The sequence below is a fragment of the Emys orbicularis genome, chromosome 6 (assembly GCF_028017835.1).
Source record: "Emys orbicularis isolate rEmyOrb1 chromosome 6, rEmyOrb1.hap1, whole genome shotgun sequence".
Lineage (NCBI taxonomy): Eukaryota > Metazoa > Chordata > Testudines > Emydidae > Emys > Emys orbicularis.
The window spans coordinates 129912608-129932891 of NC_088688.1; the positions used below are offsets into that span (position 1 = coordinate 129912608).

At 47.5% G+C, this 20284-nt stretch overlaps 1 protein-coding gene across 1 annotated transcript; it reads right to left on the minus strand.

Annotated features, from left to right (window-relative positions):
* Positions 1–670: 670 nt before the first annotated feature.
* On the minus strand, positions 671–20005 carry FNTA (farnesyltransferase, CAAX box, subunit alpha). The gene is made up of 9 exons (XM_065406264.1): positions 19860–20005; positions 17841–17926; positions 16713–16827; positions 15567–15671; positions 12369–12495; positions 9847–9995; positions 5105–5167; positions 3627–3798; positions 671–1384 (listed from the first exon to the last, which is right to left on the minus strand). Exons 1-9 carry the CDS (start codon positions 20003–20005, stop codon positions 1256–1258), a joined length of 1092 nt encoding a protein of 363 aa, XP_065262336.1. The 3' UTR covers positions 671–1255.
* Between the last annotated feature and the right edge of the window lie 279 nt (positions 20006–20284).

Consider the following 20284-nt stretch of genomic DNA (forward strand, 5'->3'; position numbering starts at 1 on the left):
TTCTGCACTTTAGTTGCACTGTATTTTTTCAGGTGGTAGGGGAATGGTTGTTTTAAAGGGGTGAAATGTAAGTAAGTGTGGAGGAAGGGTAAAGGAGGAACAGGTCTGGGTATTTTTCTGCAGGAAGGCCACCAACAAGAACATTTCTTCAGCCCATCCAGATTTAGTTAAGGTAAGAGCTACACTATGTTGATTACATTTGTTTTGATCTATGTGATGCAAAATTGCTCCTCCGTTTGCCACAAAGCTGAGGTTGGGTGAAGCTGGAGGGGAAAAAAACCCCAGACATTTTGATTTTGAAATAAAGACGGGTCTGAATGTTCTACTGAGAGGGTTTGGTTGGCTCTCTGAGAAGTTCAAGGTACTCACCACTGTCGCCGTCCCATACAAATAACTCAAGGCTGCTTTTTACGTCAAGTCTGATGAAAGCTCCCCGGTTCTGTCCTGATCAGAATATTCCAAGGCACAAGATACATTAAAGCAACATGGGAGTTTAAAACGCCTAACCCAGGGACTGACACCTAAAAAGCATGCGTGTGCTGGAGTGTGTACACCTCCTAGGCCTGTCTTTTAATTTATGGTAAGAGATGGTTAATGACAGCAAGCAAGGTCTTGGTGCTACAAGACATGGTGTATAGAAGAGAGCAACGTTCTAAAACACATACGAGTACTTGAAATATATCTACACTTTTATTACAAAACCAGGTTGTTGGCATTAGTTGGGTACAATAATAGCACAATTGTGTTGCTACTGCAGAGCTGTTCTGGCCTATGGCAACAATTGCATTTCCCGCTTAAAGCAACTAAAATTAAGTTGCTTTATAACCATTACATACAAGTTATCTGCAATGAATCTTATAAGTTCTGCATTAGGAAGGGGGGAGGGCGTGGAGTGGATTAGGCTAGAGTGTGAGAAATTTATTCAGTGCCTTAAAAATAGCAAACCGAGCATTATGTATTTCCTATTAAGAAATAAGTCCTTTATTTGGCATACTTCTAAAATGAATTTAAGACTCAATTACTTGATCTACCTATAGCTATTGTCAGTAGCAGCAATAACCAAAGGGGACTGTGTTATACTGAACACTTCGCACTCAGTTCCTGTTAAAAGCAACACCTGTGCAGTGCACATATTGTTACATCACCCTCAGGCAGAGGGGAACAGTACATCTAAGTTTATACTGGCTTGTCCCCCCCTACTTGGAGTTCCTTTATCAGTATCTTAGAGCTTGACACCATCTTCTGCCACTTGCAGTTATTGCTGCTGATCTGTCGGCAAGTCTGGTTCAGTGCCTGTGCTGTGCTTGTTCTGAAGGGACCTTCCAATATACTTCCAATATTCCTTTCGGATTGTGTCTTTTTCGTTAGCCAGAATGTCACATAACTAAGAAGGAAAAGTTACAAAGTTGTAATATATTCAATCAAAAGCTTAACAACCCTTAAAAACAAACACACATTAAGCACGGCCTTCTCTTCAGTGAGCAACGCATGGCTTTTCAGCCACAAGTTTTGCACTAGTATCCATAGACTTCTGATAATTTATTTCCTTTTAGGAAGATGCATTTATCTCTATAGTTGATGCCAACAGGGCCGGATTAACTCTCCTGTGGGCCCAGGGCTATTAGATTTTGTGGGGCGCCTGGGGGGTTGGAGTACGGGAGGGGGCTCAGGGTGCAGGAGGGGCTGCAGCTCTAGCTGGGGGTGGGACAGGAGGTTGGGGTGCGGCAGGAGGTTCGGGGTGCAGGGTCTGGGAGGGAGTTTGGGTGCAGGAGGGGGCTCCGGGCTGGGACAGGGTGCAGGCTCCAGCCCAGAGGCACTTATCTCGGGCGGCTCCTGGCCCGCAGCGGAGCAAAGGCAGGATCCCTGCCTGCCCTGGCTCTGTGCTGCTCTGCTCCCCGAGGTGGCCGGCATGTCCAGCCCCTAGGCGGAGGGGCCAGGCCGCTCTGCGCAGTGCACATTGCACATGCCTGCAGGTGCTGCCCCTGCAGCTCCCAGCCAATGGGAGCTGCGGAGCTGGCGTTGGGGGCAGCACAAAGAGATTCCCTGAATGCTGCTTGCCTAGAAGTTTGTCTCCTGTGACTCTCCAGTTCTAGGCTAACTCTAATAGCTTTCTTTGCACCCTGCTATCTTCCCCTCACCACCTTACAGGACATTTGGATATTTTGCTCCATCCCCTGGGTATAAATATTGCCCTTCAAATGTTCCATTCAGTTCTTTTTGTTAAGCAGAACACTGCGCCTTGTTTGATGAGCCAGAGCTCGGTACCACCAACTTTAGGCCCCCAACATATTGAAGAGCCAATGCTGAGCAGAACAGTGCTGACACTTAAGGGGCATGAAATTTTAAGGCGTCAAGGCAAATTTTGGTGCTGGTGGACTGTGAAGGATGAATGGTATAAATCCATGGTATGCCCACATCTTGAATACTACGTGCAGATCTGGTTGCCCCATCTCAAAAAAGATACATTAGAATTGGAAAAGGGTTAGAAAAAGGCAACAAAAATGATTAGGGGTATGGAACGGCTTCCATATGAGAAGAGATTAATAAGACTGGGACTTTTCAGCTTGGAAAAGAGACGACTAAGGGGGGATATGATAGAGGTCTATAAAATCATGACTGGTGTGGAGGAAGTAAATAAGGAAGTGTTATTTATTCCTTCTCATAACACAAGAACAAGGGGTCACCAAATGAAAATAGGCAGCACGTTTAAAAACAAAAGGAAGTATTTCTTCACACAATGCACAGTCAACCCGTGGAACTCTTTGCCAGAGGATGTTGTGAAGGCCGAGACTATAACGGTTCAAAAAAGAACCATGCAGGACAGGTCCAATCAATCTACCTCATGCTAAATTCCATTACTGTTACCCTCAGAGGTTTAAAAAAAGCTCTTTAAGAGCCATGTTGAGTTCTGCTCTGCCAGTCTTGTGGACCAGGAAGCTAAGGGATTCTCCCTATACATATATCAGTTATTTTGAGGATAAGAGCCCTCTGCTAAACTAGGTAGAGGGAAGTAAGGGCATGTTAGGAACTTACACAAAGGTTTTTTAAAAAAAACCAAAAAACAAAAAATTGCTCTTTCAGCAATTTGAAAGCTCATTTATTTTCTTTACTTATTGGCATTTCCTCCTTTTCTTGCATGTAATGTTTGGGATCTTTCTGCTTTTCACTTCTGTCGGTGAAGCAGAGGTGGCCTCTGTTGCTGGCAAGCTACTATGAAAATTCTTGCATGCAGACTGGTTGACAGTCAGAGGCCGAGGATTCATATACTGTATGATTATTAAGAACAGGACACTGCTAATGGAAGTCAAATGCCTTCTGAGTGCAGGGAAAAAACAACTCACCAACATCCCTGAACTTTTGAGTGGCTAAGAGGATTTCTCTTCAGTATAGTGAGAAGTAGTAGATGGATACTGCACAGTAACAATTTATTAAGCACGGTGCACAGTAACAGTAATGGAAACAACTACTTAATGCCGTCATCATCTCCTAATAACTGTGCAATTAATGTACAACTCTATTTTACAAGAGAGCTTTTCCATTAAAATAACCCAGTCTTTGTCTAGCTGAAGCTATTGCCACACAAAGCAAACTCCCTGAGGTAGAAAAAGTGAGCTCTCACAACTCACCTCTAATGCTCTGTTTAGTGTTTCTTCCTTGTTGTCACATTGGTTTTCTAGCATGTCTTCATATATATCCACAAGGAAGGCAATCAGATAGGGAGAACTGTGGCTTGGCTGTAAATCCAGCAGTTGCTCTAATAGATTTTGATATTTGGAAAGACCATGATCCTGCAGAATCCTAAAACAGAGATTAGTAAGTACTGCTGGCAGCTTTGACAAAGAATTAAGCAAGTTTTGGCTTTGATAGATGTATCTGAAGATTTTAATCTAATAGGAGCTATAAATATAAAAGAGGCAGAGGGTAATAGATGTAGTTCAATATAGCAACAAGTCAGCATTGCTGTAGCAGTGGTTTTCAATCTTTTTTCATTTGCAGACCCCTAAAATATTTCAAATGGAGGTGCGGACCCCTTTGGAAATCTTAGACAGTCTGCAGACCCCCAGGGCCCACAGGTTGAAAGCCACTGCTGCAGTAAGCTATTGATGAACATCTCAAGTGCACAGGGAGACATGAGGCAGGGTGCCTTTAACCAACAACCTCCTAGCGCATAGCTGGTGTAGCCTAATACTATTATTTTGCCCCCTCCCTCCCCCTTTTTAAAGTCAACTTTTGGTGGTTTTATGCCACATATCCTTCCATTATTAAGTATGGCTCACAGAGAGATGAGCAGGATAAAGCCAAAAGGTTATAAACTGCTTTCCTCTACTACTATGAAAATATTTTAAGTTGTTGGGACTCTGAAGTCCCATCTCCTTCCTATCGCCAGCCCCATCTGAGAAACTGAATTCAGTGTCAGCACAGCTAGGAAGGAGAGGTGGAAAGTATGTGTGTGATGATAGGAGCAGGGTGGCACTATGTAATGCAGAACTCTAACCCTTCAAGGTCAGGGGAAAGTCAGCTTCTCTTTACAGCATCTTTAACAGGGATTCTGGAGACACCGTCAGTATGCTCTAATAAAAAGAATCAGAAAGCTGACTATGCCACCCACCTCATTCAGATGAGGCCCAAAAAGAGAGACACGCTTGACTCCAGTCAACCAACTAACTATGAGCTATCATTTCTCTTTCCAAGATTTTTCATTTCTTTACAAAGCACCAGCTTCTGCAGAGGGGCTAGCACACTGTCGGCACTCCATGAATAAAGTCATTTATATGGTATTTTAAGACTTATTTTTGGAGCTAGTAAATAGAAACAACCTGCTGCACACTTTCACATGTGAAAAGTATTGACAATCCCCCTGCCAAAGCTACCCAATCAGTAATTATGCGGAAAGTGGGCCAGGAGATTAGGTTACTATATTAGCCCTTTATGTGGGTATAACCTCAGGCTCATCTAGATCACTGCTTTCCAGTTGTTCCCCCAGAGCTGTTCACACGTCTAGGCATGAAACATTCAAAGTGAAATGGCCTGCAAGTAACACCAACCTGCAACAAGCCCCCTGATCAGAAGCCCTCACCCCACAGATATGAAATACAAGTCTCACCCTTTTAGATAGTTCCATGCGCTCTCATTATGTGGCACTGTCTTGATCATTTCTAGAGTGTACCTGTGAGGGAAAACACGGGTTACACTTCTGTCAGAGGTCAAGGAACCAAAAAGAGAAACACGTTTTCTTTACCCAGACTCAGATCTCCTTTGCAGCCTCCTCCCCATCTCACTGTTCTCAACCCTCCTCTGCACAGGCTTTTTAAAATACACCTCTACCCGGATATAACGCTGTCCTCGGGAGCCAAAAAAATCTTACCGCGTTATAGGTGAAACCGCGTTATATCGAACTTGCTTTGATCCGCCGGAGTGCGCAGCCCTGCCCCCCCGGAGCACTGCTTTACCGCGTTATATTCGAATTCGTGTTATATCGGGGTAGAGGTGTACAGACTAAAGCAGACATTTTTCTGCTCATCTGAGGTGGTGGCATAAAACACAACTGCCAGGCAACTTAACTGCAGTTGTTATGACAGGGCAAGCCACTGCAGGATAGCGGTTATGCGCCCGGAGGCACTTGCCTTCAATTTACAATATATGAATTCCTACAAGTATTTTGTAGGAGTTTATTTCAGGAGAGGCTAACTCCCACACAGTACGACATAAGAAGCCTATAACATAATACACAATTTGATGGTACGTGGAAGAGAGGCCACATTTACTCTCCAAATGCTCTAGAACGATCGGCTCTGAAGGCAGAAGGAAGGAAAAAGTTCCAGCACTAAGAGCATGGAGTTACTCAGTTTTGGCATGTGCACATGCTAGGACTGCAGAATCCACAGATGCTGGATTCCATTTCTTTGTGTGCACCCACAGCACTGTTTGCAAAACTCCACTTACAAGGCCCATCAGTTGCACCTGTGCAAACTCACTGGAGGCATATAGCACTGGTGCCAGTAAGGACATGGGCTGTTCCTTCCTAGCTCAGACTAGTGGCAGAGTTAAAGTGAAGAGAAGGAGCACAGAGGCAGCTTCTCCAAGCGCACAGTCAGGAGGGTCACCCACCAAGCAGAGTATTAAAGAAAATGTCATGTTTCTAGCTCTACCAAAAAAAAAAAAAAAAAAAAAAAGCCTTCACATTCCTCTCTCCACTACATCCCCAAGCAGTGAGACTCATTTCCAGAAACGGGTGATCGCAGCGAGCAGTTTGCAGCCAGTTTTCAATCCCAAAATATTTGAGCCGCCTTGCCCTTCCGGAGCAGCCTTTTTACAGTCACTAGCAGAGGAACAGAGCTTACCGCTGCCATTAGAGATCTTGGCAACAGCAGGTAGGCTAAGGTCTATGCTGAAATCTAGAAAGATTAACCCTTCAAGTCTGGTTCTGGAGTAGGAGTCAGGTTAAACCTATCTCACTTTGAGTTCTGAACACAGGGTCATTCTTCACAAATAGATCTAGGAAGGTGTCCAATCCCTAGCTCTGGAGAATTAATCTGGAAATGCCTAGTCTCACAAGTCATAGAAATGGTACAGACTCCGTAACATTCAAGAAAGAACTATATACTGGGAGGAAACAAAAATGAATGGGGTTTTCTTATTGCTTTCATTTAAAGTCTTTCAACCCTCTTGATGACCGCCCAATTGGACTGCCTCAAGGGCTTACGCTGTGCTCTGAAGAGGCATTGGGTCGTTCCACACAGAGTGAACGGATTGAAATCAAAATGATTTCTGTCACCAATGTTAATTATGAATTAAATCAGAAAGAAGGAAACCTTAATTTTAATCTCGTTTTGCATTTGTACTTTTTACTTCTTTTCCTAAAGACGGGTTGATTCTCATTGGTTGGTAACCATTACAAAATATTGGATTTGCAACTAACTATAGTCTTTGCACTAAATTTGGTATTTATTTTTGCTAACCAGGAGGCTACACTATTATATAACTTAACATACATTTACCCATATGGTAAATTTTTATTTTTTTATGTTAGAAAACGGTGAATGACTAACTTCTTATTTACTAAACTAATTTTTTACTCATGATGTGTGTCAAGCTCTATTTGGACGGCAATAGAAATTCTTTTAAAATTGTTTTCCCACTAATTAAATATACCGTATATACTCATTCTTAAGCTGAATTTTTTTAGTAAAAAAGGGAAGCACCAGAGAAGGGGGTCAGTTTATGAACGGGTATAGAGAGGGAGAGGTGGGACACAGCCCCTCCCCCCCAACAGAGGGAGCAAGGAGAGGCAGCAGAGCCAGAAGGGAAGAGGCGGGGCCAGTCTCTCCGCTTTAGCCACGCTGCTCTCCCCCCAGCCTCCGAAGCAGCGGCAGCCGTGCCGCTTGGCCCCGCCCCCTAGAGCAGGCTGTGGCCGTGCCACCCAGCCCAGCCCGCTGGAACTTGCTGCGGCGGTGCCGCCCAGTCTGGCCCGCCGGAGCAAGCTGTGGCCGCGCTGCCCAGCCTGCCGGAGACATCCTCCCCTGGCCCTCCCCAGATAAGGTGGGAAGGGATAGATGGGGAGAGTGTGGGGGTCCCGGGCTAGGGGTGGTCACAGGGGTTACTCCCCTGACTCCCAGCTTCTCCCCCCCAAAAAAGTTTCCCCACCAGTTGCTGTCCCGGCCCGTCAGGGTAAGCAGCTGGTGCGCCGGGACACTTTGTTTACTTAGGTTTACTTCCGTGCCCGCAGACACTCGAGGTAAACAAACCATCTCGGCCCTCCAGTGGCTTATCCTGATGGCCCAGGAGCCAAAGTTTGCTGACCCCTGAATTATAGGGTCGGCTTATGAATGGGTTATACAAATTTTCCATTTTTCTTATCCGTCTTGGGGGGGGGGGGAGGGGTCGGCTTAAACACGAACCAGCTTATGATCGAGAATATAGGGTAATTACCTTAAATGTGCTAGACACATAAAAAAGTAAGTTTATCAAAACTTGTTTTGCATTTAAAAATGAACTGATTTATTAACCAAAGGAAGTATTATCTGTAGTTAGTCAATCAAACTGATTGTTTCTAGTCACTGTGTCCTTCAAGATTTTAAGAACTAGTACATCTCCTCCTCTCACCCCTAGTTTTTATTCATAGATTGGAAGAGCTTTCCTGCTTTTTCAACGCCCAGTCACTTTTCCAAATGAGCTAGTCATTGAGCTGAACTAGTTGAACAAACTGAAAAGAAAATATTCTCCGTGCACTTGCAGAAGTAGCTATTTCTACCAAAGGCTGCTTTAGGACTCAAACGCTGGTTCCAGGTGCTCAGTCAGCAACTTCTCTCAGTTCAATGGTCTGACTTTCTTTAAAACTTCAGCAGCAAACATATTCTACTTGAATTTTTTGTTTAATTTATGTAATTGATTTTAAGAGATTATACTAAGTCTAGCCCTTAATGTAGGATGTCAATTTCAAATATTTTTTTTCTTTTAAAAAATAAACCAATCTGTTTTTTGTTTTTTTAAAACATCCAGGTTTTATCCCAAATATTTCCTTATTGCAATGTGCTTAGTTTAGGCAGAAACAACATTTTTTTTAGAATTGTTAGCCCAGTCTTCTCCCTTGGGATCTGAAAGTCAAGCTGGTGCTTTCCTTCTTGCACCATCTTCAGTAATAGACACTTCTGAAAACCAAAGCAGGCCCTCAGTTACACCAGTGCTATTTCTGAAGAGATTCCAAAGTTGAGGGGCCCTCATATCCAGAAACTCACTGCTTTATACAGGGGGCTCCAGGCAAGCATCCGTGCTGATCATACTCATGGCAGTACTGCATGGGGAGAGATGCGCTTTCTCAAGGAGATAGGGCCCTAGGTAATAATGCGCTTTATAGGTTAGTACCAATACCTTAAATTCTACCCAGAAATCAATAAGCAGCCAGCACAGATCATGGAGCACTGCCATAATATGCTCACAGCACAGGATATTTAGCTTAAACTAGCAGGCTGCCAAATATTGCACCAACTTCTGTTTCCAGATGGGTTCAATACATAGTTCCATATAAACTGCACAGCAGTAATGTAACCTGGAGGTGACAAAGGCATGGAAAGCAGTAGTAAGGTCTGCATCAAGAAACAGGTGCTACCCATTGGACCCCCACAAAAGCCATCCTGGCTATTGCTGATCTCTGATCAGCCAGTGGCAGCTGAGAATCTAACAAGTCCCCTAGGTTGCAAACTTGAACAAACAAGACACAGAAGGACAGATATCACCATACATTTTTCTGCTTTCTTCTCATGACCAACATCACCTCGCCTGAGTCTTGGCCACCTAGTTCTCATTCATGCCCCGATCTCAACCAAGCACTAGGTGCGTCCATTGACCGCTTTACTCTGGTCAGAGGAAATGGAGGCAAAGCGGAGTGTCATCCACATACTTAGGATACCGCAATCCATCTCTCTACACTAACCGTCCCAATGGACCTAGATATACATTCAACAAGCGGGGACACAAGATAGGACCCTTCATGAGTGCTCTGGGGGAGGAAAAGAAGTTACCCACTATCAACCTTTCAGAATGCTCAGCAAGTAAGAGAGCCACTCAAGATCAGCTTCTCCAACCCAAACGTAGCTTGCAGACAAGTCATCACCTCATTATCAACGGTATCAAAGGCATCTGATAGATCCAACATGAGCATGGATGCTTGAGCTCCTGATTATTGTTCTAAATCTTCTACCAATGCCAGCACTGTAGCTTTTATTCTGTACCCTAACAGGGAAAGGTCAAGGGGAGCTGAAGTCTCTGAAGCATTCAAGAACATGCCTCACTTCTTTTGCCTATGAGAAATGGAGGGCACCAAATGTAATTGTGCACAGTATTACTAACTGGACTTCTCTCTCTAGAACAGCAGGATCGTTGTAGCCAGTGGTGTTGGAAATTACAAAGTATCTTTGGTTCCAGACAGAGTTGTTTCTCACATCCTCTTTCAGAAGCTGGTCTACATACTCCAGTTCATTATCCCACAACTTGAACTCCTACAATGGTGAGAAGAGAAAAACAAAATAAACTCCCCCGGAATTAAACGTTTTAACAAATTCCAGTTACTTCCTTTGAAGAATTCCAACCTAACTTTTCACATTCTGATTAGACCCAGTTGAAGAAATCAATGTAGTAAATTGTGAAATTAGTAAATTTTGGGGGAAAACAGGAGGTATAATGGGAAGCATTAGGCAACCCTCATTATATAGAGCAGGGGTTCTCAGGACAAATTTTTTTGTGGCCTTGGAGTGCGGCCATAAACTCTTGCTGGTGGCTGCTCTCACATTTTTCCCTAAAATACTTAGTATCTAGCAATAAATAAATTACACTGATTTGGACGTGTATATGTGCATATTTATTTGTTTTTCCTAAAGCTAACTAAGTCTTTTGTGAAAAGTGATATTAGACATAAAAGTATCACTTTTCACAAAAGACTATCAGCCCCGGCAAGCCTGGGGACAAATTAAGCTCTGGATGAGGGGGGTCAGGATAGGCAGTAGGGGCCAGGGGCAATAGATTTGGGGGCAGTCCGGGGGGAGACAATGGGGGGCCAGAGCCCAAAGCCTCGTGGCCAGGAGACGGGGATGGAGTCTGAAGCTGTGTGACCGCAGCCTGCTGCCCCACCACCCCAGGGAAGCTGGGAAACTCACTGGCTGCCTGCTCCTCCAGTTTTATGCCCTAGCTCTGTCCAGGGAGGGGCAGGGCCCCACCCCTGCTTGCAGCCCCAGCAGGGAACACCAAGGCGATGCATCCAGGAGCAACATGTAGTGGGAGGGGCCGCTGCTTTGCCCCTCCTCCCCCCAATCACAGCCCAGGAGGCTGTGGCCACAAGAAAAGCAGCTAGTGGCCGCATTTGAGAAACGTGGATATAGAAGGTGCTACTAGTGCAGGGGTCGGCAACCTTTCAGCAGTGGTGTGCCGAGTCTTCATCTATACACTCTAATTTAAGGCTTCGCGTGCCGGTAATACATTTTAACGTTTTTTAGAAGGTCTCTCTATAAGTCTATAATATATAACCAAACTACTGTTAGGGTTAGGGTCAGGCCGGAAAGCAGGCTGAGCAAGGCTGGAGATCCAGACCCCGGCTGGCAGGAGGTCAGCGGCTGGAACCCCAGATCAGCAGCTGAGGCGAGTGGAGCGGGCGGCTGGTCGGGCTGAGCAGGGCCGGAGGCCTGGACCCTGTCTGGCAGGGGGCCTGCGCTGGAACTCCAACGGGAAGCAAGGTGAGTGGGGCTGCGAAGGTGGGGAGCCCGGCTGGCAAGGGGCCAGCAGCCGGAACCCCAGAGCAGCAACTGAGCAGCTCAGCCCACCGCTGCTCTGGGGTTTCCGCCACCAGCTCCTGCCAGCCGGGGGTCTCAGCTCACTGCCAACCTGGGGTTCCTTCACCCAGGCCAGCAGTGGGCGTTGAGTGGGACCGGCGGCTGGACCCTGGCTGGCAAGGGGCCAGCAGCGGGAACCCCAGATCTGGGGTTTCGGCCGCTGGCTCCTGCCAGCCAGGGTCTGAGCCCGCTGCCGGAACCCCAGATCTGGGGTTTCGGCCGCTGGCTCCTGCCAGCCAGGGTCTGAGCCCGCTGCCAGCCGCGGGTGCTGAGTGGGACCGGCGGGAACCCCAGAGCGGCGGAGGGCCGAGCAGCTCAGTGGTTTCGGCCGCCGGCTCCTGCCAGCTGCTAGCCTGGGGTTCCTTCCCCCAGGCCAGCAGCGGGTGCTGAGTTGCACTGGCGGCTGGACCCTGGCTGGCAAGGGGCCAGCAGCGGGAACCCGAGAGCCGCAGCGGGCTGAGCGGCTCAGCCCACCCCAGATCTGGGGTTTCGGCCGCTGGCTCCTGCCAGCCAGGGTCTCAGCCCACTGCCAGCCTGGGGTTCCTTCCCCCAGGCCAGCAGCGGGTGCTGAGTGGGACCAGCGGGGTTTCGGCTGCCGGCTCCTGCCAGCTGGGGGTCTCAGCCCGCTGCCAGCCTGGGGTTCCTTTCCCCAGGCCAGCAGCAGGTGCTGAGTTGCACCGGCGGCGGGACCCCTGCTGGCAGGAGCCAGCAGTGGGAACCCCAGAGTGGTGGCGGGCTGAGCGGCTCAGCCGGCGCTGCGTGCCATCAAAAAATTGGCTCGCGTGCCATCTTTGGCACGCGTGCCGTAGGTGGCCGACCCCTGTACTAGTGCTTCCTGTAACAAAAGGCACAAAGGCAAGTACCCAGCAGCAAATTTTTGAACTGGTTAGCTGAAAGGTTAGTTTACAGCTGAATTCTGAGTTGACACCCACGTAATTGTTTTCACTCCATCTACACAAGTCAGCGTGTAAAGTTCAATTTAAGAAACAAACCTCTACAATTTTGGGAGGATTCTCCCTCCAGAGAAAGCAGCAGACCTGGATACAATACCTGAATAACCCATTGTCTGTGCTGCCAAGCATGGTAATTCTTGGCATCCTGGTTAAGAATTTCAGCTATAAACTCAAGCTCTTGAGATGGATCCTTCAGCCACTCTACCAACACCCGTCTGTGGTGCCTAAAGACAAAGTACAAGAATTTAAAAAGCTTCCCTTCCAATATTTGCTTGAACTTTAGACTTTATTAAAATACTTACCAGAACAAACAAAAACCCACCAAAAAAATACCAAGACACCACCCCATCACCAGAGTAGTACTTTTTAAAAGAACCATGAAACATTTCACCTAGCTTTTCTAGGGATTGCTATAGTGTAAACTTGCAACAAGAAAATGCCAGAAATGTATCTACATATTGGTATACAACCTCTTAAAGAAGGATAATTGCTATGTTTGACATGCTTGAGAAGTGGGTGAGAAAAGCCATGCAGAAGGAGGGTATAATAATTTAAATAGAACTGAGTTTGAGTACACAAGATGGGTCGTACTTGAGATAGTATCACACTTAGAAACTTGCCATATTGCCAAGAAGTGACCTTCACGGCTAGACCCATCGTTCTAATAGAAACCCCCCCCCCCCCCGCCCCAAACCTAACCATTGTTTCCCTATGAACACTGCGAAGTTCTCTCGATCACTTATTTTTTTAAAAGTATTTTCCCCGTCTGTTTTACATTGTCATTTGTCACTGAATTTAGAATGCCTTCCTAAGCTTTCAGATTCAACATGTTCCAGTACACATGAAAACCTGCCCATAGTCTACTTCTAAAGGAAGTGTTGTAAACATTTTACTAATGCCTTATTTGGCTCACCACTTCATTTCTGGGAAACCAGAGCAAGGACACGAGTACTAGTTTCAAACCAAAGTTTCTCAAATGACGTCAGAAAGCAGAGCCAGTCTTAACATTAGCAAGGATCACCCTAGCATGAATTATCCAATTCAATTCTTTGGCCTCTGTCAAGCAGTGAACAACATTTCAGAGACTCCTATTACTCCGTAGCTCTAATATGGTTTTTCCTTTTCTTGGGAGCCAGCATTTAGATTTCAGAGGCCTCTTCATGGCAACATTTAACTACCCTTTGGGTCAGGGTTGGCAGAGGTGACACCCAATTAGTTTCTTGCTGCTTGCTCAGGCATTCATATTGGTGGTCAGTCTCCAGCTAAAGATGAGAGCACAAAAGCTTGCAAATGTTCTGCTTGCTCCTGCAACATGTCCTCCTCTGTATCTGGGGACAGAGGTGCCAGTGAGACCCTAATTTATCCAATCCTCATCAGCTGTCAGTTTCAGAGGCTAAAATGAATAGGCAAATGGACTTCCTCCATAACAAATATGCTATTTGAGCAGCATACAAGCTTCTCCTTCCCACACTACTCAAATGGAGGGAAGCAGAAGGTACAGACTACCAGAAAATCTCAGGAAAAGAGTGGGCAAATAAAATGACCAAGGGTTTCAACTCCTGTCTCCAAGGGACTGGTTAGTTGTCTTCCTTCATACATCTCTCCAGCTAGTCTTGGCTTTTTCTCCATTCAGCACAGACACTTGCACCCAAAGTCTTCCTGGACAGAGGAGCAGGATTCACTAATTACCTTTGCTCTTTCTCAGAGGCCACTCCTCAGTCAGAGAAACATCTTCTAGTCATACCAGACAACTCCTTGACCACAGCACATGTGAAAAGGGAGGCACCAGAAACATGACATGTTTCCTTTTCAGTAGGCTCAGCTGCAACTTCTTTTACTCACTCAAGGAGGTTCACATCAAAGTATCACTAAACCTGGACAACCTTACTAGGTGGTGTAGGATCTCAAACATGTTCTCATATGTTAGTAGTCCTATGGGGAGTCCCAAAGTTTGATTCATTTGCATCAAAGCTCAATGCAAAGACTCATGGTTGATTTTCCAAGACTCAAGCACAAAAAACTAAGAGCAGTGGGTTCCTTGTCTTAACACTGCCCCAGGCACCTCACCTGTATTTTCCCTCTTCTTTCCTTTGTGGCTAGGGCTCACCACAAAGTCTCTCTCTTTGGACAGCTCTACACTACAGCCTAAGTTGATATAACTTACATTGCTCAAGGGGGTGAATATATAGCGCTGCAGCGTAGACTTGCCTTCAATCTAAATAGCCCTAAGCTGGTCCAGATACAGATGTCCAGGAAGCACTCTACCAGGGGTTGGCAACCTTTCAGAAGTGGTGTGTCAAGTCTTCATCTATTCACTCTAATTTAAGGTTTTGTGTGCCAGTAATACATTTTAACCTTTTTAGAAGGTCTCTTTCTATAAGTCTATAATATATTAGCTAAACTATTGTTGTATGTAAAGTAAATAAGGTTTCAAAATGTTTAAGAAGCTTCATTTAAAATTAAATTGAAATGCAGAGCCCCCTGGACCGGTGGTCAGGACCCAGGCAGTGTGAGTGCCACTGAAAATCAGCTCGCGTGCCGCCTTCGGCACTCGTGTCATAGGTTGCCTACCCATGCACTCTACCATGCCACAAAGTCCTAGGATCTGGGGAAGATCTGCACAATGCTACACTGAAAATTTGGTCACCCTGCATAAAACTGGAATACATTACAGATACGCCCTATAAATAAAATCAAGGCTATAGGTCTGGCTCAGCCCTTAGACATTCATCCTACAGCAATAAGACATGTCCTCAATTCCCTGAACCCAACAGGCCTCACTCATCTTCATATCAATATTTCTCAGAGCAGTTGGCCAGTCCACCCAAATGTATGAAATACCCAACAAGAAAACTCAGTTTGGTCTTTCGTGAGCTAAAGAGTGATCCCTTCAGGCCTGTGGATTCCTTGCATTTCCCCCCGCACCCTCTATTAAAGTAGCCATTTTTATGTATTTCATTTGGGAGGATTTTTACAACAAAAAAGCAACACCCAAGAGCTGCTGAAAGCTAAAATTCTTCATTTGTAATTGCTTCATTTTTGTTGTGTCAGAATAAGTTTGGTAGTTTTGAAGCTTTTCACATGCCTACCTACATTACTTAGTACTCATAGCATTGGAGTAGAGAGTTATGGAGACCCCTGCCTGGGGGCAGTCCTGTTTAACCCCTCTGAAATGGGCTCCATCCAAGGAGGAAGGGAGAACCCTCACCTCCACACTTTTAGAACTGGCAGCCATGTCCATTTCCGAGATGGTAAAAGGTAAGACAGTTTGTCTCTAGAAATCAAAAAGATTTACCAGACTTGGTAATTCTTTGGCTGATCTTCAATGATAGCTGTAATATAGTTAATTTCCTCATTAAGGTCCTTTTTCAATGAATGCAGGAGGACTCTCCGGAAATGCCTAAAGAAAAATAAAACACACACACCATTTAGGAGGTGGTTTTTTTTTTTAAAAGCTGGAGTAAATTCAGTTAAAAGTACTTTAAGAATTAAAGCAATTTTTAAGAACACAACTAATTCTGAAGATGTATTCATTATTGAGTAGCTGGTAGAAACCAAAATAGGTAAGGTTACAAACATAGATATCCAAGATCTTGTCAACTTTAAGTTTCTACTGAAGACTTGTCTACCCCACACCTGTTGCAATGTCACTGAACATTGTCTACCTGATATGAAAATAACTGGTATAAATCAATGCAATCATATTAGTAGGAAAAATACACAGGGAAGTATTTGACATATTAGGAAAAACTTTTTCACTAGGAGGGTGGTGAAGCACTGGAATGGGTTACCTAGGGAGGTGGTGGAATCTCCTTCCTCACAGGTTTTTAAGGTCAGGCTTGACAAAGCCCTGGCTGGGATGATTTAGTTGGGAATTGGCCCTGCTTTGAGCAGGGGGTTGGACTAGATGACCTCCTGGGGTCCCTTCCAACTCTGATATTCTATGATTCTATGACAGTACCTATTGGTTGAGAAATCTAGTTCTGTGAATTCAGAAGGCCTTACAAGTTTAGTATTTACTTGAAAATTAAACTGGCAGGTATTACAAAGGGGATTATAGAATTACTTCAGTAATATTTACTACAAAAAAAACCTAGCAGCTAATATATTTAGATATTATAAGAACTTCCTTTGAAACAAGCAGGAAATGGTTCCAATCTTTTCACTAGGAATGTGTGTCATCAGAGAGACACTTTCAATATGATTTGTCATGTCACCTTAATCAGTGGTGGTTTCTAATGTTTAGTCCTAATCTTGTTTGAAAGTTTAGACTATCAGATAGCATTTCCCAGAAATTAGCGATACTGCATCAAAATCTTACTTTAAGAGCTCGCTGCAGCTTCCAATAATCCTCAGCCTCCCAGAAAGCAAGCAAGGCCAGTCATATTTTGAATAATACATGGCCAGGATAAATCAGATAATTGTCATGACTATTACTTACCACACAGTGTAATTTGCAGCATTCAGTTCAATGGCATCCCCCGTTAGCTGAAAAGCTCTTTCACTCCTTTCATCCCGCTGCAGAACAGCCCGAAAGTAATCATAGACATCTCTGACTGGATAGAGGAGAGCATATTACCCAAAACAACTAGAAGAAATCCTGAATAGAGGATTTAAGACTGGCAACCCATTGATGCTACTTTGTGTGTGTCAAATACTATTCCCTAAAGGTGTTTGGTCCTAACAGTCTGCATACTGATATAATAGCACAATTCACTAGAATCATTCTGGTGGGATGCTTTACAGCGCTCAGACTAGAAACCTCCTAAAACATCTTTCAACAGATCATCTAGATAATGTCCAAAATAGTCATGAGGGCACTATGAGTCATGCTATTTCTCTACATTCTTGAGAGCCATTATTGCATTTTCCTCTAGGCCTAGCCGCACCATCCTAATTGCTTGCATTACCTGGAACGTGGCTGCCTACCAAGTAGTTTTAATACTTGCTTTATTCTTTTTAAACTTAATTCTGTAATTTTTAAAAGATCATTTCTGAAAATTTGAAAAGAAACAGGAGGGTTTTGTTTTTGTTTTTAAAAGTGTGGGCACTCCAGGATGTGAAGGTTGTAAAGCAGGCAAACATTATCTTTGGAGCTTTGAGAAACTCAAGATTCTCCAGTCTCTAGAAAAATGCAAGTTTATGGAAATGTTCCTTTAAAAACAGGGACAGTATTAAGGCCATTTCCATACTTCAGTTTTTTTAGTTTCAACAATACCCAGTAATTATGACAAAGTGAAATACCTAAGCTTTGTTCTAGGCTCAAGCTGGTTTACAACAAATAAATTCTCAAAAAACAAATGTGTATGGTAATTTTATCTGGTGTATTTACCATTTTAATATTAAATTCGCAACATTTAAAATTCACTTCTAGATGACTACAGGAACCGTAAAGACAACTCATGTTTTTATAGTTACTAGCAGTGACATCCAGCACAAAAACATATATTATTGAAAACTAAAGTCTAGCTTCAGTGGTGCCACTGACATATTACACAGATGTTTTCACCTTACCAAGGTTTAATTATACTTAACATCTTAAAAAAAAAAAAAAAAAAAAAAACCTTACATTTTTCACTATAGATGATCTGAACCACAGGATTTGGCCCATCATTTTGAGGTACTGGTTCGATGTCAGCCCATTCTTTTCTGTGCCTGTAAATTTACATTTTCTTTTCAATGTTTTATTAGAAAACACTACCGAAGCCACCCCCAAAACAGCACACCATTCTACATGGTGGTCATTATCTTTGCCATAGAATTGCATGATACAAACATAAGCGATACGGTAAAAGCAGGGCCGGCTCCAGGCACCAGGCAACCAAGCTGGTGCTTGGGGCGGCACCTGGAGGGGGGCGGCGCGGTGCTCGGGCCGCCGGGGAGAGCGGGTCCACAGCCGGGCTCGCCGCCCTCCCCCCGGCGCTCTGGCCGCCCTCCCCCCCGCGCCCTCCCCCCGGCTGCCGGGGGGAGAGCCGAGCCCCAACCGGGGCTCGCCGCCCTCTCGCTGCCCTGCCCCCAGCGCTCTGGCCGCTGGGGAGAGAGCCGAGCCCCAGCCGGGGCTCGCCGCCCTCTCGCCGCCCTGCCCCCGGCGCTCTGGCCGCTGGGGAGAGAGCCGAGCCCCAGCCGGGGCTCGCCGCCCTGCCCCCGGCGCTCTGGCCGCCAGGGGGAGAGCGGAGCCCCCGCCGGGGCTTGCCGCCCTCTCGCCGCCCTGCCCCCGGCGCTCTGGCCGCTGGGGAGAGAGCCGAGCCCCAGCCGGGGCTCGCCGCCCTGCCCCCGGCGCTCTGGCCGCCGGGGGGAGAGTGGAGCCCCCGCCGGGGCTCGCCACCCTCCCCCCCCCCCCCCCCGGCCGCCGGGGGGAGAGTGGAGCCCCCGCCGGGGCTCGCCACCCTCCCCCCCCGGCCGCCGGGGGGAGAGTGGAGCTCCCGCCGGGGCTTGCCGCCCTCCCCCCGGGGCTCCAGCTGCCCTCCCCCCGTACCCTCCCCCCCGGCCGCCGGGGGGAGAGCGGAGCCCCCGCCGGTGCTCGCCACCCTCCCCTCTGGCCGCCGGGGGGAGAGTGGAGCCCCCGCCGGTGCTCGCCACCCTCCCCCCCGGCCGCCGGGGGGAGAGTGGAGCCCCCGCCGGGGCTTGCCGCCCTCCCCCCGGGGCTCCGGCCGCCCTCCCTCCCTCCCCCCCCGCGGGGGGGGGGGGGGGGCGGCCGGAGGCTTTTTTGCCTGGGGCGGCAAAAAAGCCAGAGCCGGCCCTGGGTAAAAGTCATATTAGCTGGTCATGTAGCCTAGAGAGCAACTATGTTCCTTGATCTTGAAGAAGCAAGGTGGGTGAGGGAATATATTTTATTGACCAACTTCTGTTGGTGAGAGAGTGAAACTTGGAGCTTATACAGAGCTCTTCTTCGGGTCCATTGACCTTGCTCATTTCTGTCATTAGTTTCGACCACAAATTGCACAAACTCAAATGCTGTGCTCTCAACACAGCTCAATGTTTGGACTAATGAGGGTTACTTTACCAGCCACCCCAGAACCCCAAATCATTGGCAGGTACGTTTGCAAACGTATCTGGTGGCATGTAATAAGGTCCCAGTTGGGAAGCGCTCTGTTACTCCCCCCCCTTACTGTGTCTTTCCTTTCCGATAGGGTCTCCCCCCGCGCTGGGCCGCCCCCATTTTGAACGATGTCTCCACTGACACCCAGCAATGAGACACGGGCACACCAGCCCAACCCAGCGGCCTAGGAGGTGTGAGCACCTTGCCCTGCTCCCCTCCCCTACACCTCCTCCCGCCCCGCCCCCTCACTGCCCCCTCACGCCCTCCCTGCCCCCCTCCCCTACACCTCCTCCCTGCCCCCTCACGCCCTCCCCTACACCTCCTCCCTCTACAACTCCTCAGTCCCCGCCCCCTCACTGCCCCCCTCCCCTACATCCCTTCACTGCCCTCTCCCCGCCCCCTCAAGCCCTCACGTCCCCCCTCCCCGCCCCCTCACGTCGGAGACGCTGCGCTGCGGCGGGAGCCCCGTCTCTGCCCCCCGGGCACGGAGCGTTGGTCTCCCCGCGGGGCTGCTCCGATCTCTGGCGGAAGGGAGCGGGGGACCGGTACCTGTACAGCAGGTAGCCGCCCGGCTCCAGGGGCTCCCCGTCCTCCGGCTCCGGCTCCCCGTCCCGCGCCTCCGGGCCCTCCACCTCCGCCATCGCCGCCAGCCGGGAGAGAGAAGGGACGCTTCCGGGAACAGCTCCGCACACCATAGAGAGGAGACCGGGGCTAGCTAGAGAGTCTCCTCCAGGGGCCTACGGCGGTGCCCACGAGACTCGGCCCTTCCGGTCCCTCCCCCCCGCGCGGCCTATTGGCTCCAGACAGAGCGGGGGGCGGGGCCAGGCTCCAGCGGGCTCCCCTGGCCTAGGGCCCGGCTCGAGCCTGCCCCGCCCGGGCACTGAGCGGCTGCGTCCCTGCGGAGCCGGTACCTGGACAGCTCGTAGCGGCTCGGCTGCCCGCCCCACGCCTCAGCCGGCCCGGGGACACCTCCG

Bases quoted from the DNA above. Each gene is read 5' to 3' on its own strand.
- FNTA (XM_065406264.1), bottom strand. From the start codon at position 20,005: ATGGTGTGCGGAGCTGTTCCCGGAAGCGTCCCTTCTCTCTCCCGGCTG. The intron at 16,828-17,840 runs GTAAGGTTTTTT...TCCTCTATCCAG, and splicing joins GATCATCTATAGTGAAAAAT to TCAGAGATGTCTATGATTAC. The intron at 3,799-5,104 runs GTGAGACTTGTA...TCTCTGTTTTAG, and splicing joins GCATGGAACTATCTAAAAGG to GATTCTGCAGGATCATGGTC.